We start from the raw sequence: 27,223 nt of genomic DNA, 5'->3' as shown, positions 1-27,223 counted from the left end.
CATTACTCTTGCTTTGTAGTCCCCCACATGCTACTGTAAATGAAGTTGAGCAGGAAGCTGCTATCAGCTTTGGTGTCCATATTGAAGTCAGAATGTGCTGCAGCCTCACAGACCCACACACAGACACACAGACCCACACACACACACACAGACCCACACACACACACACACACACACACACAGTACCTGAGCAGTGTTAGGGTCGTTGAGCTGAACGCTCCTCACCAACTCTTGACCATCTCTCTTTGAAAACGACAGCTTCTGCTGCTCCTGAGACACAAGACATCGAAATGTAACACGGTTACAGGATGTGACCTCACACCTGATCTTAATTTTTTATCTTCCTGATTAAACAGCCGACAAATGTGGCCGATGAATTCGAGTTTTATCCAGAGGTTTATTTTGGTACCTTGCTGTAAATCTTCAGCTCACTTCCCACCACAGCCGGCGGTCGACAGAAGTTCTCATACAAACATTCCCACTCTTTGTTGAAATGACCCACAAATTCTATCTCCTTAACACACAAAACCCTCCTGCACAAAAACAACGACGACACCGTAAACAACGACACATGCTGACAATCAGCAATGAAAAAACACAATAAAATAAAAGGTTTTACCTGTTGGTGACGATGATGTTGGTCTTTCTGTGTCCAGGATACTGACAGTGATCTCTGAACACTTCACCCTCCAGCTGTTTGATCTCTGATCGCTGGAAACACAAACACACTCCCAGGTTTTATTTACCGACCACCTGCGGTTTGAATCTGAACATTATACATGAACATACGGTGACCCTGCCGTTCAGTAAAACCATACAGGGTCCACACTGATGCACCAAGAGGTGGATTTTACCATGCAGTGTAGCTCGTTGCTGGATGACTTCTAGTTGAAACAAACACGTTTAACAGTATGAAACCTTCAATAATCGGCTATATATAAAAGGAGGAAGCAAGCTGACGTGTTTGATTGTTTTGGAGATTCTGAAGGTTCAGGTTTGGCATTTTTGTTGCTGCCATCTATTTTTATTTGCGACAGGACTTCATAGCGACGGGAAGGATCTGTCTCAGAAAAAATAAAAAGATTAACCAAATCAAAGATAGACCTGTCCTAAAATATATCCTGCTTTTTCATAAAAGGAACATAATCTTGCATTAAGGACATCTTGAAACCAACAAACGAGACCTTAATCTCACAGGAAAGCTTTTATTCAGACTTATATGAGGTGAGAAGTAGAGCATCTTTATGAAACAGTTGCAGTCCAACTATACGATAATTTGTAATCATCCTTTAAAAACACCGTTCTCCTTGGAGAAACTTTTTGTGCAGATGCCAGATGGAGGAAATTCTGAAAGCATGACACCGCATGCTTCGATTAACAGCAGAAATGTTAATAAGCGTGAAAAGTGATCCCGTGTTTTGTGGAACAAACCATAACTAATTAACTAGTGAAGAAAACCCACCACCAGAAGAAAAGAGAGGAAACTGCGGACGTATCAGAGGAGCTATACGCACTTCTATATGGCCGAGGATGCTAACATGTTGCCAAGCACACTAAAAGACGTATACGCAAACCAAACACGCCCTCTGAGAGAAATCTGACCTACTTCAAAAGAAGGATCGGAGCCAGAGTGTGTGATAGCGTGATTCTGTGCAAGCACATGTTAGCGAGTCGTTACTCTTCTAACCACATGCTGACAGTAAAGCCCCGCCCCCTCCCACCAAGCCCTGCATTTGGAAAAAGAAAGGTGTGAGTAAAGAATTTTTATTAAACACAGATCTTACAGACAGCGACACGCTCTCAGCCGACAAACACTCAGAGGTGACGTTAGCGCAGACACAGCAGAGGTCATGCAGACTGAGTCGTACAAAGAGTACATCATCACAAAGACACAAATATTAAACAGCAAGTGTTTATATACAAGTTCAGAATGAATTTAAAGCTGACGCTACAGAACGATACAAAAATATCGGTAAGCTCTACACGGACATGTATCTCAGCTTTATAGCAAAATAATTTCACCGCCTGCTCGTCTTGTCTGAATAAACAATATGTAATAAATGGCTATAAACAAAAAGGGTCATTTAAAAACTGTTGTTTATAAACAGAAATAAAAAACTAAAAGCAGAAATGTTTTGTGTAGAAAAAGTAATAAACTGAGAGCTGAGTGTAGAAATGTTTGAGGTATGAGAAGAGAGATTAGTTTTGGCATGCATAGAAACCTGAATCATCTCAATATCCAGAATCAATGTGGATATAACAATAATATAGACTATTATAGGATATTATAGGATGAGGAATTGAACCATAAACATTTTATTAGTCATAGACAGGATTATAGTCTTTCAAAGCACTTGAATGATAAGTTGATCCGCCCAAACGAACACGATTATTCCTCCTCAGGCTGCATGTGGCACCGACACAAGAAGAAAAACAAAAAAGAAAGAAAAACATGGATTAGAAGCACAGACGCAAAGTGCTGCACCCTGCCTGATGATGCACAATTTTTCATTTCAGCTTTTGTGAAAATATATTAGCAGCTCCAGAATAAAGCTTTTCTGCTGTGTTTTCCAGCAGCTGACATCTGATATCTCATATCTCGTGTTCACAGTGTGAATGTGTGTTTTGGCTCAGCTTGTTTTTAATTCATAAATATCCGGCGTGTGTGTTCAGAGCTGCTGTTTTGGATTTTTATCTGCTGATTGGTTTTGGGGCAGAACTGTTTTTGTTTTTAACAGCAGGAGACCACATCTGCTTCCTCTCAGCAAGCAACATCGGGTTATGGAGCAAAACGGTCAAAGCGATCGAACCTGGAAAAGGTCGAATCCCTGCGACTCGGTCAGGTCATACGGCCTGATGATCCCATCCTCCCTGATCAGACGCACCGGCCGTAGCTTGGTCACTTCCTCTGTCGCCTCGGCCGCCCTGAAATCACAACACACGCGGGAAAACAGAGACGCACTTGAAAAATTATTCTAGTGCTACAGAAACAGACTCATTTCTGTGACTTCCTGCTGAAGCTTAATAACTTCATATGTGGAACTGAAGTTGAAGCATCGTCAAAGTCAGCATGCTGACTAGTCGTTTCTACAAAAGTGAGCCCTGAGAGTTGGATCTGCTACAACCCCGTTTCCAAAAATGTTGGTGCACTGTGCAAAATGTACAGAAAAACATTTGCAAACCATTTAAAGTCTGTATTTAACTGAAAATAGCTTAAAGGTAAGAGATCAAATATTGAAACAAACGTTTTTCTCAGTTCTTGAAAGCTAAATGGACGCGTTCAATGTTAACTCTGCCCCCATAGCGACGAATTATGTCACTATTAATAAAGCTAGGGCTTGTTTCCAGATTGTTCCAAGAGCTGCTGCACGGGCAGAGACCTCACCATCGTCTGATGCACACCAGGTCAGTTTGAAACCTGCCACAGACTTTGAGGCGGTAAAGAGTCACTCATTTCACTTATCCAGCAGAGCCTCCTGTGTGTATATTTCCAGTGGCTGTTTAACAGAGAATTATGGATTCTGTGGATCTTCCAATGTTGTTAAATTCATTCTTTAAGAAGTACTTTTTCTCTAAATTGGAGAAACTACTGCATCTATCTGTCATTTTGTACCACTGATTACACTCAGTGTTGTCTTCTTGATCCATTTTCAGTCAAATATAGATTTTAAATGTTTTCCTTTAACTTCATATTTCTAACCTTTTTGGAAACGAGGTTGCAGTTCAACCCTGAAGCACATTCAGAGTGAAGCAGGTTCATTTCTAATGCGCACGATGCTGCGAGAAGCTTCCGTCAGGTGCGATATCTCACCTTTGGTGACCTCTACAGTGACAGCGTGAAACGGTAACATTCAACAGGTTATCATGAACCGACTGACGTGTCACAGGACAGATGTGTCCTCCATACGGAGGAGGGGGAGGAGGATGAAGGTTGATAAGGTTCTTGGGAAATGTTTTGGGCATTTCAAAGTATTTCTTTCTACTTAAATGTGTGGACAAAAGACTAGTTAAAGACAAAATGCAAAGGTCACTGCTGATGTACACAGAGTTGTTCTACCTTTATCCCAAATATCTCTGTCCTGATAGAAGAGCATATAGAAGACAGATGTTGATATCCAAATAGGGGAATGTCTTTAGTAAGAATGATTTGCATCCCTCCGGTAGAGCGCTGGCCCAGAACCTTCATGAGACACTTGATATTATTATTTGTCACCTGCTTCCTAGTATCTATAATTACTTCCACATATATTTTAAATCTGAACCATCGCCTAACATGTTCAGAATGTACTAAGTAGATGGAAATAATCAACTCGTATTTAAAAATATTTAGCAGTACTTTGAACTTTGCAGTGCAGTTTTCTCTTTGATGCAGCTCAAAGCTGTTTTTAGTGCGAGCGTCACCTCAAACAAACCAACACCGTGGCTGTTAGTGTTTCTTTACACAATCAGTATGAACCAAGGTGCCAAACTCAGGCTGGAAGAACCATGTGACCATTCAGTCAGCCAATCCCTGAGGAGAGACCAGGTGATGCTTTGAGATTCACTGGCAGGTGGGACGGAGGTTACTGCAGATCAGAGACATTAAAGTATTCAGTGGTAAGATTAAGGTAAGTGTATACAGAATAGGGCTGCCACGATTAGTCGACTAGTCACGATTACGTCGACTATCAAAATCGTCGACACGTCGTTTGAAGCTTTGTAAGATCACAAAAGACGCAGGAATAAGTAGTAGGATTTAAGAGTGTAATAACGGACTGAAACAGAAGATGGCAGCACTGCATGTACAAGGATGCCAGCTGCCGTTAAACCCCGAAGAAGAAGAAACTGTGTCCCAGAATTCATAGCGCAGCCCAGCTCGGTTTCCAACAATGGTGGCAGCTAGTTAGTTTTAATATTACTCTTATTATGCTTTCTGGGTCACAAAATAAACGTTTAACATATTTTCAGGTGAGAATGTAGCTGTGTAAACCTCAAATATCTGCTCAGTTTATCAGGACACCACATATTTTCAAAAGCGCTCCGACGTTTTCGGAGACGTCTGTTACCCACTAGCTCGATAGCTAGCCGGGGGCTAGGCTCACTAGAGCGTGAGAACACCGGACTCCCGCTAATCATTTTCAAACCCACCACCGTCTTTCGCTACTCAGGTTAAACATGATATATAAGTCACTTAGATAACTTATAAATGTTATTGTTTGACTTTTTTTTAGTATTTTATTTGTTCCTGAGTAAATCGGTTTGGCTGAGATTAAAGTTATAGTTTTTACACAGCTGAATAAACATCAAGCAGACAGCTGATTATCAGAAGTGTGAGATGCTAGAGAATATACTCCGGTGTCCTGTTATATTTTAGATAGCAAGGAGTTTATTAAACTTCACCGAAACAATCTGCAAATTTCATTAAAATTTAATAAACTACCATCTTGTCTTTATTTTTAGTTAGCACATACCTTAAACACTTAAAGCTGTAAGCTAATGATAGTTATATAAGAGCAGATGCTTCTGGTGCAATAAGCTGTACGTTTTACATCCAATGGATGATGATCTGATTAGTCGACTAATCGCAAAAATAATCGGTGACTAGTCGACTATCAAAATAATCGTTTGTGGCAGCCCTAATACAGAAACTCATCTGTCCTCGGTTATATACCTGCAGAAACATCAGCTAGACGTGAACACGGTGTTTCCCATAGATTAGCAGAGATGGGTTTGTCCACACGACCTCTTAATGAATCAATAAATTTATCTACACATATTTTCTGAGTGACAAATTAATAACTGATCAGCTGCCTCTCATCCTGTCGATTAACTCTAAATCCATCATCGTGTTGCCGCAATGGTGGACAGCCAAACCCACAGGGAGGTCGGCAATTTAGAATCACCCTAAGCCCAATAACTGCATGTCTGCACGACTGGAGGAGAACCCATGCAGACAGCCCAGACAGTGGATTCAAACCTGGGAACTGAAAATGTCTTCATGACAAAGATAGAAAAAAAGTTAAAGAGTCGCCACACTGGTTGGTTGTTGACACAGGGTGACCTGCTAAGGTTAAGTCTAAGTGTGGGAAACAACGGAAGGGAAACTGCGAGGACCAAGCAGACAAATGTTTTCAATTTTCACGATGTAAATGCACGAAGCACTTCGGATCTCTTTACAAGCAGGACCTGTGACTCTCCTCGGGGGTGTGGCTTTCTGAATCACAAGCTGGTGGGTTTAAGAAAGGGGAAGGGGCAGCAGAGGCAGACTGATGGTGGATGACATGATGAGGATGAATCAGTTTAAACTCTTGACACGATGCAGCGACTTACCGTCCATCTGCCGCAACAGTCAACATGCAAACGTCAAAGTGCCGCAGGTTAAAGCTCGACCCCCTCACTACTGCTTCATCAGGTCTGATCAGGTTTTATCTGGTGCAACAATGAATGCTACCCAAACATTTAAAAGGGGAAAACTAGTCCTGAACCTCTGTATCTACAGTTCAGCTCTCAGGCAGCGATTAAAGAGTTCGGCTTTAACATGCTTCATGTGAAATACTCACACACCAAAACAGCAAGAAACCAATGAACAAAACTCCCGGCAACAACGACACGAGACAGAAAACAAAAGCAGAAATTAGTGAGCAGACAAACAACACATTAAGAAGCACACAGAAAACACAGGAAGTTCTTCAGTCTGCAAAATACTGGAGACAAAGTACGAATAAACAGAGTCACTGACAGACTGAAGAGTGAAAATAAAAACTGGACACGGACGAAAGCTCGAAGAAAATACCTCTGGATGCCCTGGAAGGTGCTGCTGGCCATGTCCACGATGCCGCCTGTCGGCCGAGCAACCACCCCCACCAGACCTTTACCGATCCCCTTAAAGAAACCTGCTGCTCCCTCCTTCTTTGCTCCTACAGAGAACGACAGAGTAACTGCTCTGATCCTCTGCAGAGTCTACATTTGCAGTTTTGGGTTTTCTTGCATTTCTCTGACAGAAAGGGGATCTGATCTAATTCAGGTTAGTCTGGGTGTTGAATTTCATCATCACTCACAGTACTGCACTCTGCTACAAAGAACTTTTCTGTTTTCCTTCAGATGGAGACACTACAGGTGAATATGGTCAAAATGTAACTAGTAAACATCACTATGTGAAAGCTCAAAGTTCGTATCTGCTGTAGATTTGCACCAATTTGCATATATTTACAGAACACATGTGGGCATACTGGATAAAGCTGGGTTCAACATTCATGGTAACACTTTGTCTCCATCAATCAAAGTCTCTCTGCTCTCTTCTTTTCCCTTCACCCCCAAACTGAGTGTTTGCAGCAGCAGTGTGGGTTTCACAGCAGAGGAGCACGTACCCTCCACAGGTTTGGTGACGATGCCGGTTACTCCTCCCACGACTCCCTGCAGAAACAAGAACTGTTATCGAACTGCAATGGGCTCACATCAGGACACACAAACCTCTGAACTCTGTCGCTCTGTACCTTCAGCAGTCCTTTTCCTCCTTTAGCCAGACTTTCTCCAAAGTCTTTGGGTGGTCGGTTCATCTCCTCACGTCGCTTCTGTTGGTACTCTTTATCCATAGTGATGGCTGCCAGACCTTTACCAACCGATCCCGTGATCTTGGAAACCATGCCTGCGGCGCCACCTGCAGGAGGAATCAGCTCGCTAATAATACTGATCGCAGTGGTCATCATCTGTCCCGGTTGCCATTAAATCAGTCACTGCGCATCCATCATGCCTCTGGCTTTCTTACCGACTGTGTGGCCCAACAGGCTGCGGACACCGATCACAAAACCTTCAGCAAACTCCTCCGGACCCTGAACGGCTCCCTGACAAACACAAACCACTTTTATTTCATCTGGATTCTCCTGCCTGTCAGTTTCGCAGCTCATGATCCAAAGATAAGACTGACATCAGAATCTTTCCTGGTAATTATCAGAAAAAAGTGTAGTTCAGGAGGAGTTACCTGGAAGGGCTCGTAGAAGAAGGCCTCCACCCCCTCAGACAGACCTCGGATCAGCCCAAATGGATTTCCCAGCACGTCCAGACCCAGAACCAGAACATACATCTGCTTCAGGAACTGCAGGCAGAGAAAGACACCAGGTTTTCTTTCTTGAGATTTTAAAATACGACCAATGGTGCCCCCCAGCCTCGTTGTAGATACACCTATGGTATCAATTTGAAAATCTTACGTTGCTTCGTTCTCAAGTTATCGCATTTGTGATTCGTTAGATGCCCATCAACCTTTTACGGCTGAGGGGTAAAAACACAGATTATCCACCTTTTGCTTCTGCAGAGACGCTGTTTAATACTAATGTCCACATGATCAAATTTCTTAAATGTTTATCATCATCATTAGGGATGGGTACCGGTATCCAGTGCCATTCTGACATAAACGGTAGTAACCAGACCGAAAAGCAGCGCACATTTCGGTGCTTTATTTTCCTGAGCTGTGATACACTTTAGATTCTAGCCAATCATTTTATGTTTCCGAGGATAGTAGGCGGGTCCAGGTACGTACGTTCTTTTAGAGCAGAGCTACAGATTAAAAATGCCCAAGGCGAAGCGGTCAAAGTCTGGCTGTACTTCACAGCAAAAGATGCAAACTCAGCAGCTGCAACAAGTGCTTTAAGCTGATACTGTGATACTGTCAAAGGAGGTAACACCTGGCGACGCATAGCGTTTTTTTAAAAGCCGAAAAATGCGCCGTATTTGATAGCTTGCTGCGAGACCTCACACCGAGCACATCTACTGCGGGTGTGGTGCCTGTTATCGGACCCGGAGTTAGCAAACATCCCCCAAAAACCCGAAGAGGAGAGTCCTGGCCCCTAGCCCTGCCAGTGTAGCAGAAATGACGAGGATGATGATGCAGCAGCCGTTCTTCTCTGCGTGAGTAGCTTAATGTTGTTTGTGTGTAATTTACGTTGAGTAGGCTAACCACGTTATTACATTAATGCATGTAAGGTGAACTAGCAAACATCATCATAGCTACATGCGGCTGTCTTCTTGTTTGATGGCAGATACTCCCTTCACCCTGGCCAAAAAGGCTAAAATGACCAAAGAAAAAGTGGAAAACAGTTAAACATGAGAGGTTTTTGGACAAAGTTTGTGTTTTTTCCATTGATTAAGCTGCTTCCAGCCAAGAGTGATACCATATATGCCCCATAGCTGCAGAAAAGGCTAACATTGTTATCTTTTTTTCAAAAAAAACAGCTGAACATGAGAGGTTTTTGGACAAAGTGTGTGTTCTCCATTCTTTAAGTACCGGTTTGGCACTGGTATCGGATAAAACCTAAACGATACCCATCCCTAATCATCATCAGTTGTTACTTCTTCAGATCTGATTGGCTTATCTCCATTTAATTACACCTTTGTTTTGCTTGTAGATAAATTGCGACCTGAAGAAAGCATGGCACACATGGAGGCTGTAACTTTACCTGTTCAGTATAGTGTCGAGCCGCCACCCACGTCAGCTTCTCTTTACTGTAAAACTGGTGCTTCACCTCGAAGAAGGCCAGTCTGTGGGACACAAACATGACGAATGTCAAACACAGAAAGTTTTACTGTGACAGACTCAGCAAACAGCTACTTTACGGCCCTCAGCGCATCTCTCTAATGTCTCACTTGAAGATGATGTCGTCGACGTCGGTCAGAGTGGCCCCGATGCTTTTCAGCAGCAGGTTCAGAGACTGAATGGCTTCCGTCTCCTCACCCAAGTCATCACCGCTGGAGCCCAGAGACAGACTGAGATGGAGCTGAAACAAACACACGAACACCAAGATGGAAACACAACCTTGACCCAGTGACGACACCGGGCTTATTTTGAATCCAAACATTCATCTGGTTGACTTAACGATTTAACCTGTTTTTAAATACAAGTGAAAAGGAGAGCTCAGACTGTGCGTCTTCACCTTGATGGGTGAGATGTGGAAGTATTCGAAGTAGCTGAGACCAGATGCGTCAGTCCGCGACGCCTCCATCAGCTCGGCCTGCAGGCCCTGCAGATCTTGCTCTATCAGCCCAGACTGAAACACAGACACACCTCAAACGCATGAACCCTCTGTGTGTGGTTCTTTGTTGTTGGCACTTTTCACATGTTAGAAGCAGCACTACCTTCTCGCTGTCGGCCTTGGGGTCTGCAGCAGGAGTGAACAGAGCCAAAATGGCTCCCAGGAAACCCTGATCGATCTTTACTGCCATCTCCTGGACCAAAGCCATGAAATACCTGGAGAACACAGACAAGCTCAAGACAAGCTTTCCTTAAAAACAAGTAAGTGTGGCTTTTTCCACACACGAACGATTTGGACTTCAGCAGGGTTGTGGTTTTAAACACCCTGCAGGTCTTTAGGTGAACTGGTTCTTACTCACTTGAACTGCATGACGTTGCTGTGCTGGTTGAACCTGGTGATGATGGACACGTCAATGAAGGGCTTTGGCTCTGTGGAGACAGAGAGCAGAGTTAAAGACACTCGGCTCGCCGTGAGAACAAGTTTGATCAAAGCTACGAAGAAGTTAATAAAAAGACTCCACCTGTGTCCAGAGCGATGGACTTTGGAGGAAGAACTGGATTGAAGACGATGGGGAAGATGGCACCTGGAAGCTGATTGTCCACCTGGACACAGAATGATGCCAGTCACACAAAAGTGTGTATTTCTGTGCAGGTGTGTATCCATCGTGGTGTGTGAGTGTTTACCTGCAGCCAGTGCAGCTGAGCTCTCAAGCTGCGCTGATGCTCCGACTGCTTGAACTCCACTTGGATCCCAGACAGGAAGTTCCTCCTTACTTGGCAGGAAAACGGCTGACGCATCATCATGGTGGCCCCACTGAGGTTCACCTGAGAGCCAGTGACATCACAGCTTCTCTCTCAGCTCAGTGGACAATTGAAATTTAAATTGTGTGTGTATTTTTTGGGGGGGTGGGTGTGTCTCAGGTGCACGTTGACCTCTCACCTCCAGGTTCTCCAGTCTGATCCAGCCGCCGGCGGACTTCCCACTCAGCTGACTCTGGTAGGCTTTCTCCAGCAGGCTGATGTTCTTGTTATTGAACGGCTTCCAGCGATTCTTCGGCTTCATTTCCCAAACCACACCTGAGCTGTGATACAAACACACATGTAACACTGTAACACGCTTGGTTATGTGTTGATGTTGCTCCGAGCAGTGAGCTAGGAAGCAAGATTCAGTGGGTACGATCATCTCCAGTGGGAGCTGGTCTGCACAAACAGACGTGTGGAGGAGCAGCAGCTCTACTTAGAGCTCCTCTAAAGTGCAGCCTCTCTATGTGAGACGCTCATTTCAGCCACTCATATCTATAACCTTCTTCTTTTGGTCACTACCCAGACCTCCTGACCACAGGTGAGGGTTGAATGTATATCGACTGGTAAAGAAGTTCTCTTTTCACCACAACAGTCCAGTACAATGGACACATTACTGGCCTTCTCCATCTGTTAATCTCACGCTCCACTTTCCTGTCACCTATTACCAGGATTGTAAGGATATCTGAACTCCCGTGTTTGGGTCAACAGCTATCCCAGTCCAGAGGGAGCAATCCACCGCTTAACATCTGCAAATAATTTAAACCCTATATAAACAGCTCTAAGGTGCAGCGGTAAAAAGAGAGCTGAACCTAAAAGTGTAGATAAAAATATCCTGGCTGGTCCTGCTTGTTATTCCTGCTCTCACCTTTGTTAATAAGCTGTAACTGGTCACAGAAAACAGAAGCTGACGGGAACAGGCAGCAAATCAGCTTCCTCCCAATGGGCGAGGAGCTCAGTTATTTAGGAGAGGCTAAAAGTAGCTATTTCTTCTCCAACAGTGCTACTTTAGTCCGCTGGAGGTGGTTCAGGCAGCTGACTAGCAGGCCTCCTGGATGCCTCCAAGGTGAGGTGTGTCCAGGCATATCCAGCTGGGAGGTGACCCTGGGACAGACCCGGGACACGCTGGAGTTATTACGTCTCTCTAAGCCTCAGTAACGCTTCATTATCCCCTCAGAACAGCTGGAGGAGGCTGTGGAGAGGGAGGTCTGGGCATGCTTTCTCTGTCACCCAGATCTGGATAAATAGCAGGAAACTTGCAGCTGTTACATTGTGAATAAAACCAAAACAAGTAAAAGATTTTTTTCTGCATTTCTTAAATGAGACTTAAATGAGATGCACTCATCTAGCCCATTTTTAAGGAAGAAGAGTCCATTTACAATCTCTTCTTTATGAGAACACAGAGACTGATTTGGTAATAAACATGTGTTAGTCAAGAAAGCAAATAACAAATCTCACACTGTAGAAGAAGCCTGGAAATGTGACCTTGCTTTGCTGTAAACTGCTCTGGTAATGTGACAGTGTTTACCTGGTGATGCCGATGTACGCGATCTCCTGCCGCTTGCTGTTGTTGATCAGCGACAATCCCAGGTTTTGCAACAAAACTTTTACTTCCTGATCGGACTGTTCAAGCTCCTCAGCCTGACGAGCCTTTGTCACCACTCCAACGTCCTCAGTAAATATCAGCACCCGCTGGCGTCCGTCCAGGAAGGAAGCCCAGTGGATCTGAGACTGGCTGTCGTAGGAAAACTGACCAAAATCATCCTAAATGAACACAGACAGACTGTAAAGAAACTGATGTTTGTATTCTGGGTTTCATGAGGTTTGTGGGAAGCAAACACGAGGAGCATATTGTTATTGCTATATCCTCCAGTTTGACTGTAATAGTACCATAACTAAAGATATTCAATAGGATGTAAAAATAGCAACGGAGACGCTAAAAGTCATCAGGAATATATGTACAGAGGGGATCTACATCAGTAAAAGAAGCCTCAGTTCCCCAGACTTCTCTACAATCAGATGTCTTGTAGAGGGTGGTTGTCTCCTGATGGCCAAAAAATCAAGGTAATAATTAATTAATAATTAAGGTTGTAAAAGCAACTAAATGTAAACGAAAAACAAAATCTAGATGTGAAAAAACATTTTGGTTACATAAAATTAAATTAAAAACTAGACTTTAAAAAAATTAAAACCAAGAAATTTCGCGAACTTGACGTTTTTAGTTGTTTGCCAAAAAATGTATTTGCCTGATGAAGGATTGATGTATTGAGATTCTGGATGTCTGTCTTGGCTCTGACGTGTGTTCGCCAAACAATTATAATTACAAGAACAAAAACAACAACAACAAAAAACAAAACAAACAAAAAAAATACACTGAAACTAATAAAAATGAAACTACAACTGAACATTTTCAAACAATAAAAACTAAACTGGAACGAGAAACTCACTCTGAAAATCAGCTAAACTAGACTGAATTAAAATCAAAAAGCTAAAATGAAATAAACTAATTAGAAAATACAAACTCATTGTTTAGCTCATAAATCTACACCAATCTTTTATATAGAGTAATTGATCATTTTTCTCAGTACAACAGCAGTGGCTGAAACAAATGGGGTTTTTTTTTGGTGTTCCTCAGGGTTCTGTTTTTGGTCCTTGACATTTTCAGGTTTGTTACATTAGATTTCTTCAGTCACAACAAACTGAAAGATTATTTTTCAGAGGATGAGGTTCAGCTGTTACAAAGACACAAAGGCCTAGTTTCCCGGTAATATCTGGCTCTTCCACTATTAATTAATCAGAGAGTTTCTGCCCAACCCTTTTCTGTGGGAAATCTTTTGATATGCGTTTCATCAAACCTCAATAGCAGCTAAACAAAGCTCGACCTCCAGAATTGTCTCACCATGACACACAACAGTGTTTTCTTACAAAAAAAAAAAAAATGCAGATACGAGATTTTGTGTGAGTCTGACCTTCAGCAGATCCAGCTCTCCTGAATGATCCCGGCATTCCCAACGAAGCATGCGGACTCCTGTTGGGTCGTCCCACGCAAACCGTCGAGTCTCGCTCGGTTTCAACTCATGAAAGACGGATGAGCCGCTGAAAAGAAATGGCAAATAGCTGGGTTTTCACCAAGGTGTTTCACAAAGAGAAAATTAACTGAAATACAAATTTATTCAGCTTGAAATCAGGGAACTGACATGGAGTGACAACCAGAAACACAGAAAACAGGCAAAAAAAAGCCTTTAAGAGCTTTTTCTGTTTTTGTGGCCAAAAACTTGTAGCACCTCCAAGAATGCAGAAGTTAAGACAGAGCATACCGTGTCAGATGAAAAAGTTACAGCTTTTAAACTCTGACAGGCTATAAAATAACATATATGTAGTAGTGTGTTGACCTCTGACCTCTGTTTATAGCTGATGGTAGCCCAGGGCGTGTGGTTAACCAGCAGGGCAGGAGCTGCTCCTTCATAATAATCACTGAAGCTGATGACGGTGGAGTGATCGGAGAGGTTGACGTCCACAATGATCCCACCGCACTGAAAACATACACACATTTAAAAATCTCCAAAATGTACTAAACTGTGAGAGTTCGTCCGATGTGTCTGGTGTAATGGACACTAACCATTTCCACTTTTAGCAGGGTGCCGTTGTCCTGTTTATTGAAGAAGAAGGATTGGGAGGTGGCTTCAGACCCGACAACACGGACACACAACTTTCCCGAGCCATTCTCCGGCCACAGAGGGAGACACTGCGCCACAACAATCGAATTATAAGAATTATAACATAAGGAGTTTGGTAGTGACAATAAGGAAGACAGGTTCCTACAGCCCGTCTGTACTAAAACTAGAAATTCATTCACCTCAGTGGAAGAGATGTAGTGCCACTTGGTTTGGCTGCTGACTTCTCCCACTTCTAGTTCATAAGACGACTTGTTGACCAGAGTGTAGAAAGGACTCATGGTGACGATCCTGGTTAGTTTAAAACTGCTCATCTGAATACTAACACCCACCTGCACACAGAGACAAGATCAGCTCACAGCTGACGATCATTTGAATCAACCCAGGAGAAGAATGTGACACATTCAAAAGCTCCACAGCAAGGCTGGTCTAATCCTCAGAAAGACAAAACAGTTTAAACAGTTTGATTAAAAGAGAAAAAAAGTTACCAAGAAGTCCATGTGGTTGGCGGGACAGCGAACGCAGCCATAACTTCCCACTGTGTCCAGAGAGAACCCATCAGACCAGGAACTGGTGGAGACGCAAAGCTGGAGCTGATACAAAATATCAATGTGCAATAAATAAAACAGAAAATTACAAAGAAATTTTACAAAGAAAAAAATTATAATAAATATAATTTAATAATATTAATATTAATATTAATATTAATAAAATAAAATAAAATAATAAATATAATAAAAATAATTTTACAAAAAAAAATTACAAAGAAAAATTACAGAAAATGTCTGGCTTTGTTTTTATCATCAAAAAAAAAAAAAAGAAAAAAAGAAAGAGTTATAAAGGAAGCAGTGATCAGAAAATAGAGGTCTGACCAGATCTAAATATACAGGAATAAAAAACGTACCTGGAAGCTTATAAAAGCATACAGGCTCGGATTGTGAACGCGCATTGTGAAAACTTTAAACTTGTTTAAAGTCTAAAGAAGAAATGCTGGACATGTGTGTCCAGGTGTTTCTCACCTTGCACTTGCTGAACATGTTTTTCTTCTTGAAGGAGAACAGGATGATGTCTCTGTAGTCGGCCGGGTGCTTGACGGAGACGTCCTCGGCTTTGTACTGCAGCACTCGAGACGTTTTGTTGATGATCCAGTACGGACAGAAGAGCGACAGCAGCAGGCGGCTCGCCGTCCTCGTCACATGGACGTTAACGTCCACTGTCATGTTTATGTCCGAGTCGCAGGTGAGACATATGGCCAGGAACTCGGGCATTTCCTTTTCGATCCGAATGTGTCCGTGCCAGTCGCGTCCTTGATACCTCATCAGCACCAGCGACACGATCTCACCTGAGACACGAGCGTTCAGGAGGTCTGACATGCTGCCTTCACGAAGCTCGCAGCTGTCTACTGAGCTCTGGGGATGCAACACATCAGGTTAGTTTTCATTGGCTTATAAAATAATAAAACATGTCTAACAAACAGATGTGAATATCTGCAAAAACTCTTTACTATTGCATTGCTAAATCTTGATGGAGCTGTCAGGGTTACCTCCATCATGTAGCGAATGGTGTATGGCAGCAGGTTGCGTAGGGTAGCCATAGGATGGAGATGGATGACATAGGCGGGGTCCCAGTCCTCCTCTCCACAGCTGGTGATGTGTCGCAGGTCATCGGGGACGGCCAAAGTGCTGACCATGAGCGGCAGCAGGCTGCTTTCGGATGCGGGACACTGAAGCATCGACCTCACCTCTGAACTACAGTGCACCTGCTCCTTCCAGGATATGCAGGTGGAAGATGGCGCGTACTGACCTGTTAGCTCTCCTGCTGGCTGCAAAAACAGCTGAGATCTGGAGGAAAGAGGAAGTAAAGACTCTCACCACCTCCGGAAGTCATGACGAGGCACCTGGAGCTGCTCAGATCCACAGGAACTCACAACAGCACCCAGAGAGTTTCAGGGACAAGATTGCACTTAAAGTGTCACAAATTCAGTTTGGAAAAAAGGATCTGCAACCAGAAGCTCGCCCATGTTGGCAAACCCTAATTTTGTAGATGTTCAGAGCAGCAGAGGATGTCTTCTATTGAGACAATCATTAAATCCACAAAGACTATGACTATGCTAACTAGAAAAATTTGCATTTCCTGATATAGATATGATAAAGATATAGCCGGCATTAGCAGAAATAGCAGAATTTTTTAAGATTTGAACGGCGAAAATCGGATAAAAACTGTGGGACTAGTTCCACGGCGAAAAATGTACGGAAGCGGCAGGAATAATAACTTTTTTTTATTTGTTTATTGTGTGAGACACAATAAACAGTCTCTCGAACACCTGAAGAAGGTGGTGTGATTCTACCTGTAAGTTTCTAAGGTGACATGAAACTCCGTCTTGGGTTCGGCCTGTCCAATAACCTGCAGAGCTCTGGTTTGTGGAGAGTACTTGAGGATGGTGAATGGCACTGAGAAGTGATTCTTTATCTAAAAACACAAACAAAAGTTGCCTCTAAATAAACCTGTCCTGCTTTTCTAATCACAATATCGGCTTTATTTAGAGCGTCTGTGGTTCAGACCTGCAGCGGCGAGCGAACCGTGATGACCTTGTTGCCTTCGTTGGCGTCAATCTGCAACAGCACAGATATGGCCTCCTGCAGATTCGGGCCGCGGATGTTGTAGAGGCGTCGACCCGGTTTGTCCACAGGGATGTTGGCGATCTCGCTGTATCCTGAGGGCACTGTATGGGGAGAGAAATAACACATCTCCAATCGCAAGCTTAGCATAAGACAACGCGCAGCACCAACAGAGAACGAGTGGGAACGTCTGACCGATGGTGAGGTTGAACAGGCAGCTCTCTTGCCGCTGGAGAGCTGAAAGTTTGCCTCTGGATGCTGGTTCGAACACTGAGTGCTCCAGTTCCATGTTCTGATCCACCGGCAACTCGTGGAGCTTTCCCTGCCCCGCAGATCCCACCAGTCTCAAGTTAGCACTGTGCTCCACAATGAAGGGAATTCCCAGAGAGTTTCTAATAGTGAATGGCGCCTTCTCCTTCAGAGAGTAATCAAAGGTGGAAGTCGTTCCCTCCGAGAACGCCTGATCAAAACACAGCAAAGGAAAAGGGCACTCAGCGATTCAACACAAAGTCGATTAGAAGTGATATTACAGCATCAGTCAGACACAAACTGAAGCTGTTCTGTACCTTGGCGAGGTTTTGGAAAACGTTGAGGCAGCACTTGGAGACGGTGACATTCATGGTGTCTTTGGAGCAGATGTTAACGACAGTGCGAGGTTCAGGAAGGAATATGAAGTCATCTCCGTGAACGGGGCTTTTGTCATGGATTGGGTTGTTCTTCATCTGCAGGAGCAAAAACAGCATCATTAAGTTTATCAGCCTTCAGCCGATCGTTGCTGGGAATTTTATTCCATTTAAAAACTCATGGAGGGTTTTCAAAGTTCTGCAGTGGGACAGCAGGTGATCTGATTCACCTTCATTCCACCTTTAAATGGCAGATTACAGACGTGCCAATCAGCTCTTACACCTGTAATATTAAGGACTTCAGGGAATTGCTTTGCTGTGGGACATTTACTGGAGTGTGACATTGTGTAGCTGTCACAAGCAGCTTTACCTCGAACTCCAGGTTCCACCTTCGTCTGCCGCCGTCGACTCGTTCCAGCAGAGGCTCCCACACCGCGTGGGTCTCATTAAAGTAATTCACCTGGGAACAGATGACACACTTGTTTTTTTTTTCACTGAGCACAGCATCTGCGATAACTAAACTGTCAGAGAGATTTTTGTCTTTCTGGAATATATCAGCCTATCCCTTCCAATGGCGTCAACACCTTCGTTGGTAGGGATGAACACATGAATAATGTTCTTAAATACTCCTCAGCTAAAACTAAAGACAGGAGCCTTGAATATATGACACGAGTTTCAGGATCAGGTCTGAATCCAGGTTGAGTTCTTACTTCAAGCGTCATATCCGCTCTCAGCTGTAGCAGCGAAGACCAGTTTTTGGCTGAACCATTGAAGGAGGACTCGGCCAGCAGCAGAGGGACTGTTCGATGACCCAAACCGGACTCGAGAGTCACCTGTACAACCTGAGGGCCAACAACAGCTCGTCAAAAAGAAGCAAACCTTCTTTAAAGTTTTACAATGAACGTTATGCGAAGATGCTGTGGTACCTTGACTTCGACGCCAAAGCTCTCCCCTTCATTTCGTCCGTCGGGTTCTCTGAAGCTCTCGGTGACCTCGGTGGCCTGGTCCACTCCCAGGAACCAGTAGTTACAGTTGTAGATGTTCATGACCGACCACAGGTCACTGACATCGGGCTTCGATGCCTCGCACTGTTGATCCTTCTGCTTTGCCGTCATGGCGGCTGTTATCGTTGTCACGGTGTTGAGGATGAACGGTGAGATCTGCAGATGAACGACACACTGGTGATGAGTTCACTGACAGTCGGGAAATCACCGCGTCCAGAGAAGCAACACAGAGTCTCGAACATCTGTCAGTGTGATTTATAAATCCATAAATAAATACCTTAATTATGATTTCCTCCACTGTCACGGAGCCCCTCAGTGGCTGATTGGGGTGAGCTTTGGTTTCCAAGGAGACCGAACAAGGTCTCAGTACCTTTTGGATAGAGCCAGACTGAAACCTTTAATCATGTTTGTTCATCTCTCATTACTTACAAGACCACTAACACATCACATTTTCTTCCCCTACAGTAAGACACTTTTCAGTTAATCTGCTACCCGACTCGTATTTTTAAGGGTAATGCAGTAAAAATGGTTTTACTCCCAGTCAACAATTCCAAAACGCTGTGAGTTTAAATGTGTCTGACATATCAAAAAGCAGAACTGATATAACAGTGAGTGAAGAATCTACAGACTGCAAAAAACAAGCACACTCTTACGGTGGTGACAGCCTTGTCCTCTTTGTTTTGGATGAAGGGGCAGGCGAGGACCTTCAGCTCCCTCAGGTTGGCTCTCATGTTCTGTGTGCCGTCCTCCTCGGCCTGTAGCGTGAAGTCGCACTGAAACGAGGCCACGAGAGCTGGGGCGTCGGCCTTCATCAGGTTGGCCACGAACACCACCTCTGGGTCCACCACCACTGCTCGAAGTCGAGTCTTCACTGTGGAGGCTGCAGAGAGAAAACAGTCTTGTGTTCTCGCTTTGTGATTCTGAATGGTCATCTTTAGCTTGAAGCTCTAAATACTTGGAAACATCAATTTTGTTCTTATTGCTAAATCAGATAAAGTAGATCATGATCTCGCCATTCAGCGGTCAAAAGTGTAGGCTGGGCTCCATGCTGCAGCTGTAGACTAACCCTTTCTGGATTCTTTTAATATTCCTGTTGATAAAGTAGATATACTCAATCCCCCCGCCTCTCTGGTTGGGGTCTGGTGCCCCGATCTTACCAGTCTTGGGGTCAGCTCGTGGTTCAGTGGTCTGTCTCAGCTGCAGTCTGTCGCTCGGTGCAGAGGTGGCGGTCGGAGCCGAACTCTGCGGCAGAGCCTGCAGGAAGAAATCTCCGACGGCCATCAGAAACTCCACGCTTGCACAGAGATAGAGCTTCTGCAGAACGGCCACCACCTCCCGTTCTGCTGCGCTCTGCCGGTACGTCACGTCGATCGTGACCCCTGAGCTCTCTTCGTCTCTTTGCTTCACCATCCTGCAGCAAGTTAACACAATGTGTGATCACTGACTGGTAACAGCCAACTAACTATACTGCAGTGCATGTTAACAGCAGTATGATCCTGCCGATTGATTGTAAATGTTACAAAATGTTGTGGGACCCTAAAAACCATCTGTGGGAAAAGGCAAAGGGGGCAGACTGGATATGGATCGTATTCACTGTGCAGTGTGATCTGACTGTTTCTTCTTCTTCTCTGAAAAACAACTACAGACTATTTGATGAAGAACTCCATTAGTGATAGATCACGTCATCAACAAAACAGATGGAAAGCAGAGATCAGTTGACTCTTACCGCGAGGTGACCCTCTCCATGCCGGTCCTCAGGTCGTCCAGCGTGCAGGCAGTCAGCACCGTGCTCACCTCCATGCTGCCATTATTTAGGATCTTCCCTGAAGTTTTTAGCAAGTGTAGGGCAAATTCTCCCAGTCTGAGGTCCTGCTGGTTCTGGAGATCTGAGGACTGGGAACAGGGACAACAGTCAGGAAGAATAACTAACACTTGCTTACTCCAACCACTGGACGAATCAGTTTCTTTTCACGTCCTTGTTGTTTCTAACTGACCTGTTTGGGGTCGAGGTACAGAACCAGACCAAGAGACTCGATGTTGAAGTTAAACTTGACAGTCTCCAAAGTTTCATCATCCTCTTCACTGTGGCTCACAGTCATCTTTCCAGAACCACCTGAGCAATCAGGACAAAGATCACATCAACAAAACGGCAAGAAATCTTAAAGTGGATCCATTACACTCATTAACAATATTTTTATCCTTGGACTTTAGAGCAGCCTAGCTTGATTTAGGGTTCAAAATAATCCTGGTCTATCTTATATCAGATACATCAGATACAGTCAGACACAGAAACCAGACAAATATCAGGGTTCAACTCTGGATGACTGAAGATCTGAACATAAACTCAATCGGACCTGTCGGGGTGGCTCCAGTTGCTCGGACCTGCAGACTGGTCTCCTGGCGGGCTGCGGCGGGCTCCGGGCTTCCGGCCTCTCCCAGATTCTCCATCAGGATCCTGAGCACCACCTTCAGGTCGTCTTGACTGAGCTTCACCTGCACAGACGTATCAGTCACTACTCAGTCTGTCTACAGCTGTGACCAGAATGAGGCTACGGCTAAAGGCTGCTAGCCTAGCCTAAACCTGCGTCCTTATTGGAGGTGTCTACAGAGACTACAGACCACAACAAACAAACTGCATCCAGCTTCCAAGTAAAAGACGAGACCAGCAACAATATAACTCTACAGAGAGGACTGTCCTCAGGGGAAACTGTACCTTTGGTGGTTTACTTGTCGACTGGTTGTAAAAACAAGAATAAAATCATTAGTGGAATTTCTGACTTATTTTATTCTATTGAGGAAGATTATTACATACGTCTTAAAACACCAACCATACTGTACAGTAGGGCTGCCACAAACGATTATTTCGATAGTGACTAGTCACAGATTATTTTTGCGATTAGTCGACTAATCAGATCATCATCCACTGGACGTAAAACGTACAGCTTATTGCACCAGCAGCATCTGCTCTTATATAACTATCATTAGCTTACAGCTTTAAGTGTTTAAGGTATGTGCTAACTAAAAATAAAGACAAGATGATAGTTTATTAAATTTTAATAAAATTCGCAGATTGTTTCGGTGAAGTTTAACAAACTCCTTGCTATCTAAAATATAACAGGACACCGGAGTATATTCTCGAGCATCTCACACTTCTGATAATCAGCTGTCTGCTTGACGTTTATTCAGCTGTGTAAAAACTATAACTTTAATCTCAGCCAAACCGATTTACTCAGGAACAAATAAAATACTAAAAAAAAAGCAAAACAATAACATTTTTAAGTTATCTAAGTGACTTATATATCATGTTTAACCTGAGTAGCGAAAGACAGCGGTGGGTTTGAAAACAATTTGCCGGGAGTCCGGTGTTCTCACGGCTCTAGTTAGCCTAGCCCCCGGCTAGCTATCGAGCTAGTGGGTAACAGATGTCTCCGAAAACGTCGGAGCGCTTTTGAAAATATGTGGCGTCTTGATAAACTGAGTAGATATTTGAGGTTTACACAGCTACATTCTCGCTTGAAAATATGTTAAACGTTTATTTTGTGACCCAGAAAGAATAATAAGAGTAATATTAAAACTAACTAGCTGCCGCCATTGTTGGAAACTGAGCTGGGCCGTGCTATGAATTCTGGGACACAGTTTCTTCTTCTTCGGGGTTTAACGGCAGCTGGCATCCTTGTACATGCAGTGCTGCCATCTTCTGTTTCAGTCCGTTATTACACTCTTAAATCCTACTACTTATTCCTGCGTCTTTTGTGATCTTACAAAGCTTCAAACGACACCTCGACTATTAAATCAGTCATTGACGATATTTTGATAGTCGACGTAATCGTGACTAGTCGACTAATCGTGGCAGCCCTACTGTACAGCTACTCTGTTTTTATATCGTCTTGTAATCTGGGAAAGATCTTTGGTTACAAGTTTAATAATGTAACAAGCATACATGTTAACTTCCTCTTCCTCCTACCTTCATGGGTTTCAGATCTCCATCGATCTCCACAGCAGCCATCTTCTTGTACCAGGAAGCTGCCAGGTTTCTCTTGATGTTCAGGTGCAGGTTGACCGGTTCAAGCAGCTCTCTGCTAGGTTGGTTTGAGTCAGGCTCTAAGCTTGTCCTGGGCCACAACAGGAAAGAGTCAATGTGCTTACAGGAGAAACTAATCAAAGTCTGCATATAAAAACAAAAGCTACCCCTTCAAAGCTTTCTGCTTGTGCACCTTTTTTCAAGCATGACCACAATATCCTTGGGATTCCTGATCTGACTACTTGCACATGCAGTTTCATCCTTTTTCTCAGATTGACCTGCAAACTTCACTGTTTTAACACAAAGGAGAGGCGCCAAGATTCAGGTGGCCAGATTGGGTCTTCCTTCCTGCATGTCTGTGAAGTTTCTCACTCTCTAAAGGTCACGGTAGTCTTAGGAGCTTAAAAAGACATGGAAACCTCTCACGTCTTATCCAAGAGGTTTCCTTCAGCTTTAAAACTTTTAAAAACTGAAGAAGCTTCTTGGTGAAACAGACTTAAAGAAGTCCAGTCGCATCTTTTTACGCTCCTGAGACTTCCTTTAAGGTCCTATTCTAAGAACAGATTTCATTACTGACATTAAGGATTTCAGTCTTCAGATTCTTTCATTTCACTTTGTAAAATCTTAATCAACACCATTAACCTTTCTGACTGTGGATCAAGTCTTTGAGGCTTTGTTTCACTGACCTGGAGAGTTTCACCTTGGTCAGCTGGACGTCCATGTTGTCGATGACGGCTGGCAGCGGACATCCTGTGACATCGAGCAGAGAGAAGCTGTTCCCAACAGTAATCAGACCCAGGTCCACCTCCAGAGCGTTGTTGGAGGTGGAGGACTGTGGGATGATGATGACTGGGGCCTTAAGGTTGATGTCCATGGACAGACGGAAGCTCTTCTGGGCGAAGTCACGAACACTCGACGCGGCCTTCTCCGCTGCCTGAGCCGTCGCGGCGCTCAGAGCTTCTTTAGCGGTCTGGAAGTTGTTGGTGAAATTCTGCAAGAAAATTAAAAAAAAAAAGAGCAGTAGTGACTATTTCCTGCACTCTTCTCAGGTGTTTTAAATATCACTGGATCCAGGTTTCCTTTTGCATTTCTTCTCATTGGCAAAAATTAAAAAGAATAAAAGAAAACTCACAACATTAATACTGAGAAAGAAAAACAAATCAAACTGGAGGGAACACGAATAACAAAGCAGAGTGCAGGTAAGCTGCTCGGGTCAAACTAAAAACACTTCTACAAACTAACTTTCAATCATCACGTGTGACTCACCAGCAGGGACATGAAGAACCTGTGCAGGTAAACCACCTGGATGCAGCCCACGTTTAACTTCACTTTGCCGTCAGTTTTGGAGGTGTCGGCGTAGCCCGCGCCCTCTGTGGCGTTCGGGGTCAGACTCATGCTGAAGCTGAACACCTCGTGACCCACGATGGAGATGGCCTGAAGCATAATCGGAGGGAAACTGTTAGCTCACACAAGAACACAAACACAAGAGGGCAGGACGATCTAAAGCAGTCCCGGGGTATCAGGGTCTGAAGACGTTATCAGTTTTGACACAATGGAGTGAAGCATTCTTATTAGGGATGCACCGATACCACTTTTTTGGAAACGAGTACGAGTACTTGCATTTCAGTACTCGCCGATACCGATACAGATACCGAGTACTTAATAAAAACATGATTTAAATTTGCAGGTAACAGCTTTAGTCCTATAATTTAACAAAAAACAAACAAACAAGAGACTAGTTTGGAATTAAGAACATTTATTTAAAATGAAAAGCATGTTGTATGCAACATATTACAGAATAAATAATTATAAAAAACAAAATTTAATTTTAAATTTGTTCGTCTGTTTCTCTGTTTAGAAGTCTCACTAGCACAGTCACAGCTGGGATGACATCAGAGGCTAGTGCGTCGTAGCTGTTCACTTTTTTAGCTAGTTCCTCAAAGGGGGCGAGGATGGCAACAGTCGTCTCCATAAGAGCCCATTGGTGAACGGTGAGATAGTCAGGGAGTTCGTGCTCGGACACGCCCAGCACTCGCTTTTGCTCAATGAGGGACTGGAGCATGTAATACGTGCTGTTCCAGCGCGTCTGTACGTCCTGCTGCAGTCTCTTTATTGGCTGGTTGAGCTGTCCCTGAATGTCCTCGAGGCGGGAGTAGGCTAAGGCGGAATGTTTAAAATGCCCAACTATTTTCCGTCCCACTGCTGTAGCATCAGCTATGCTCCTCTGTGCTAATAAGCGTGGGTAAATAAGCGTGGGTAAACTCTTTGTACTCGTTGTCGTGTTGGGATTTTGGTGCTTGATTAAATTACTTGTGTTGAATGCGCTACCTTTAGAGCCTCCTCTGGACAATTTCGCTGAGCACAATTTGCAGTCCGCCTTTGTTTTTGCGTCTTCGTTCACTTTGAAATAGTTCCACACGGCTGACTTGTCTCGCCTTCTCCCCGCTCTGAGCTGCAGCCGGGGCCTGGGGGCGGGCACTCGGCGCCTGTGATTAACCCCTTACATGCCGCTCAAACATAGACAGGTCTCAGACCGTGGTATCGGTCCTCGGTATCGGGGGACTTTTAACGAGTACTTTAGAAAATGTGGTATCGAGGCCGATACCCGATACCGGTATCAGTATCGGTGCATCCCTAATTCTTATATAAGACAACTTACTGACCTTCTTGTGGAAGCTTTTGGGATCAACGTTTAGAACAATGAAGTCTCGCAGGCCGCCTGATATATGAGTCTGAGGTCCTTGCATCAGCAGCGAGCCATTGATACCTGAGGAACACAGCAGGCGTGTTACATCAGGTTTGGTAGTGAAAACTCACAGAAAACAATATTCAGCTCCGATTCAGTACCTTGGATCTTGATGTCGGCCATGTTGCACAACTGGTCGCACACTAGGACGTTGAAGGCCCCGAGATCCATGACCACCTTCAGGTCTGTGACCTGAGAGTCTACGGGTGACACCAGAGCAGCTGCAGGAGAAAAATAACACATGACGCTGAGTTTTAAGTCAGAGTCATTATACCTGTGTGTGTGTGTGTGTGTGTGCGCGTTACTGACTGGACTTCGCAGAAACCGTCTTATCCTCCGTCTTTGGTCGGACTTCTTTCTCTGGAGACGGAACGCCGCCGCCAGATGACAACGCCGTCGACAGGAAGTTAATGGCTGACAGCAGAGCTTCGGTGTGAAGCATGACGTCGAGTGAGGTGAAAGTCACCTACGACCCAAGAGGAAAGCTGATGCATTTCAGTGGTTCTCAAAAATGTGCAACACCTGGGATGTGTGACAGATCTTAGTCCCGTGGCGCCACGTTCATCACTGCTATTTTATTAAGTTACTTTTCCCTGTTCTACCTCTCGTCACAAATACAGGTTTTGTTGTTAGACAGCGTAGAGAGGCATTCATAGAAAGAACAGGCTCAAATCTATCAGAACAGGATCACGTGACGTGGAACATTTTTGGTGTCTGTGTTGTAAATTTGAGTAAAACGTGGCTGATGCAGTGTGAAAATGCTGCACACAACACAGACAAATCCACCTGGTAACACTAGATCTGTGCAAACAGGGCTTAAGTCAAGCTTGCATTTCCTTCAGCACGACCATGAGATGTGCAGAGATGATGCTGTACTGATCTGCAGGTGTGTGGATGAACTATGACTCACATTGATCAGCTGCTCGGTGTTTTTGTAGACGGTGGAGAAGTTTGGTCCGGCACGGTCGGCCTGATGAAACAAACGGGCTGATTAAAAACTGCTGAATCTCAAACTGTCGACCCCACACGTAGTTCTCGCCTCCACCTCCCGTGCATGAACAGGTAATCACATAGTGACCTCACCTTACAATACTCCACTTTGAGCAGTTCAGCTCCAGATTCGACTGAAGAGCTGATGAGGCACAGCGGCTCCCCACTTGAGTCTAAACCAGAAGAGACCAAAGCAGTCCCATCACTTACATGTTTGACCGCACACGCACAACCAAAGAAACCAGTACAGACACACTTGTGTCAGTAAACCCTGGTGTGCTGTAACGCTCTGACCTTTGAACTCGAGGCACTTCAGGGCAATTTTTCGGATGTATGTTGCTGCGCACATGTCGTATTTTCTGACTTTTGTGTTAATGCCCATGTTGGCGACGTGAAAGACCAGGAAAGGGGACTCCTTCTGTTCCTTTGGCTTTTTCAGAGTCAGAAGCACCTTAAGAGAAGTAGCAGAAAACACATTCAGACGACAGCAGAGCGCCAATATGTTGGAGCAACAATGAATGCAAAATTTTGTATCTCTTCAGATACAGAATGATCTTTCAGACTCTCTAAAGCAGGGGTGGGCAACTCCAGGCCTCGAGGGCCCCTGCAGGTTTTAGATGCGTCCTTGATCCAACACAGCTGATTTAAATGGCTACATTAGCTCCTCAATAGGGCTGCCACAAACGATTATTTTGATAGTCTAATCAGATCATCATCCATTGGATGTAAAACGTACAGCTTATTCA

General features: G+C 44.1%; 1 protein-coding gene across 3 annotated transcripts in view; it reads right to left on the bottom strand.

Moving 5' to 3' along the window:
* Nucleotides 1–27,223, bottom strand: part of vps13c (vacuolar protein sorting 13 homolog C) — a 62,187-nt gene that overhangs the window by 5,610 nt on the left and 29,354 nt on the right. For 2 of the 3 annotated variants that reach the window (XM_087841405.1, XM_087841457.1), the window contains 47 exons: nt 26,772–26,928; nt 26,571–26,650; nt 26,398–26,457; nt 25,797–25,953; nt 25,589–25,708; nt 25,405–25,508; nt 24,008–24,175; nt 23,428–23,732; nt 22,685–22,832; nt 21,075–21,213; nt 20,715–20,833; nt 20,447–20,613; nt 19,878–20,131; nt 19,374–19,600; nt 18,998–19,090; nt 18,643–18,876; nt 18,427–18,558; nt 18,087–18,176; nt 17,660–17,815; nt 17,289–17,553; nt 17,037–17,197; nt 16,823–16,944; nt 16,019–16,316; nt 15,495–15,884; nt 14,964–15,068; nt 14,658–14,807; nt 14,421–14,546; nt 14,201–14,334; nt 13,771–13,897; nt 12,330–12,565; nt 10,941–11,082; nt 10,685–10,825; nt 10,522–10,603; nt 10,360–10,429; nt 10,105–10,216; nt 9,903–10,016; nt 9,616–9,746; nt 9,429–9,510; nt 7,958–8,071; nt 7,745–7,820; nt 7,473–7,636; nt 7,347–7,392; nt 6,773–6,896; nt 2,811–2,925; nt 620–711; nt 410–533; nt 187–270 (listed from right to left, as the gene is read on the bottom strand). In XM_087841405.1, the coding sequence (XP_087697531.1) occupies nt 187–270; nt 410–533; nt 620–711; nt 2,811–2,925; nt 6,773–6,896; nt 7,347–7,392; nt 7,473–7,636; nt 7,745–7,820; nt 7,958–8,071; nt 9,429–9,510; nt 9,616–9,746; nt 9,903–10,016; nt 10,105–10,216; nt 10,360–10,429; nt 10,522–10,603; nt 10,685–10,825; nt 10,941–11,082; nt 12,330–12,565; nt 13,771–13,897; nt 14,201–14,334; nt 14,421–14,546; nt 14,658–14,807; nt 14,964–15,068; nt 15,495–15,884; nt 16,019–16,316; nt 16,823–16,944; nt 17,037–17,197; nt 17,289–17,553; nt 17,660–17,815; nt 18,087–18,176; nt 18,427–18,558; nt 18,643–18,876; nt 18,998–19,090; nt 19,374–19,600; nt 19,878–20,131; nt 20,447–20,613; nt 20,715–20,833; nt 21,075–21,213; nt 22,685–22,832; nt 23,428–23,732; nt 24,008–24,175; nt 25,405–25,508; nt 25,589–25,708; nt 25,797–25,953; nt 26,398–26,457; nt 26,571–26,650; nt 26,772–26,928 (6,837 nt within the window). Of the gene's footprint in view, nt 1–186; nt 271–409; nt 534–619; nt 712–2,300; nt 2,405–2,810; nt 2,926–6,772; nt 6,897–7,346; nt 7,393–7,472; nt 7,637–7,744; nt 7,821–7,957; nt 8,072–9,428; nt 9,511–9,615; nt 9,747–9,902; nt 10,017–10,104; nt 10,217–10,359; nt 10,430–10,521; nt 10,604–10,684; nt 10,826–10,940; nt 11,083–12,329; nt 12,566–13,770; nt 13,898–14,200; nt 14,335–14,420; nt 14,547–14,657; nt 14,808–14,963; nt 15,069–15,494; nt 15,885–16,018; nt 16,317–16,822; nt 16,945–17,036; nt 17,198–17,288; nt 17,554–17,659; nt 17,816–18,086; nt 18,177–18,426; nt 18,559–18,642; nt 18,877–18,997; nt 19,091–19,373; nt 19,601–19,877; nt 20,132–20,446; nt 20,614–20,714; nt 20,834–21,074; nt 21,214–22,684; nt 22,833–23,427; nt 23,733–24,007; nt 24,176–25,404; nt 25,509–25,588; nt 25,709–25,796; nt 25,954–26,397; nt 26,458–26,570; nt 26,651–26,771; nt 26,929–27,223 lie in introns of those variants that run through there. The other variant, XM_087841519.1, reaches the window with a different exon arrangement.

The sequence above is a fragment of the Neolamprologus brichardi genome, chromosome 1 (assembly GCF_056152115.1).
Source record: "Neolamprologus brichardi isolate AB-2024 chromosome 1, ASM5615211v1, whole genome shotgun sequence".
NCBI classification, from domain to species: Eukaryota; Metazoa; Chordata; class Actinopteri; order Cichliformes; family Cichlidae; genus Neolamprologus; species Neolamprologus brichardi.
This window is presented reverse-complemented; position numbering and strand designations above follow the sequence as displayed.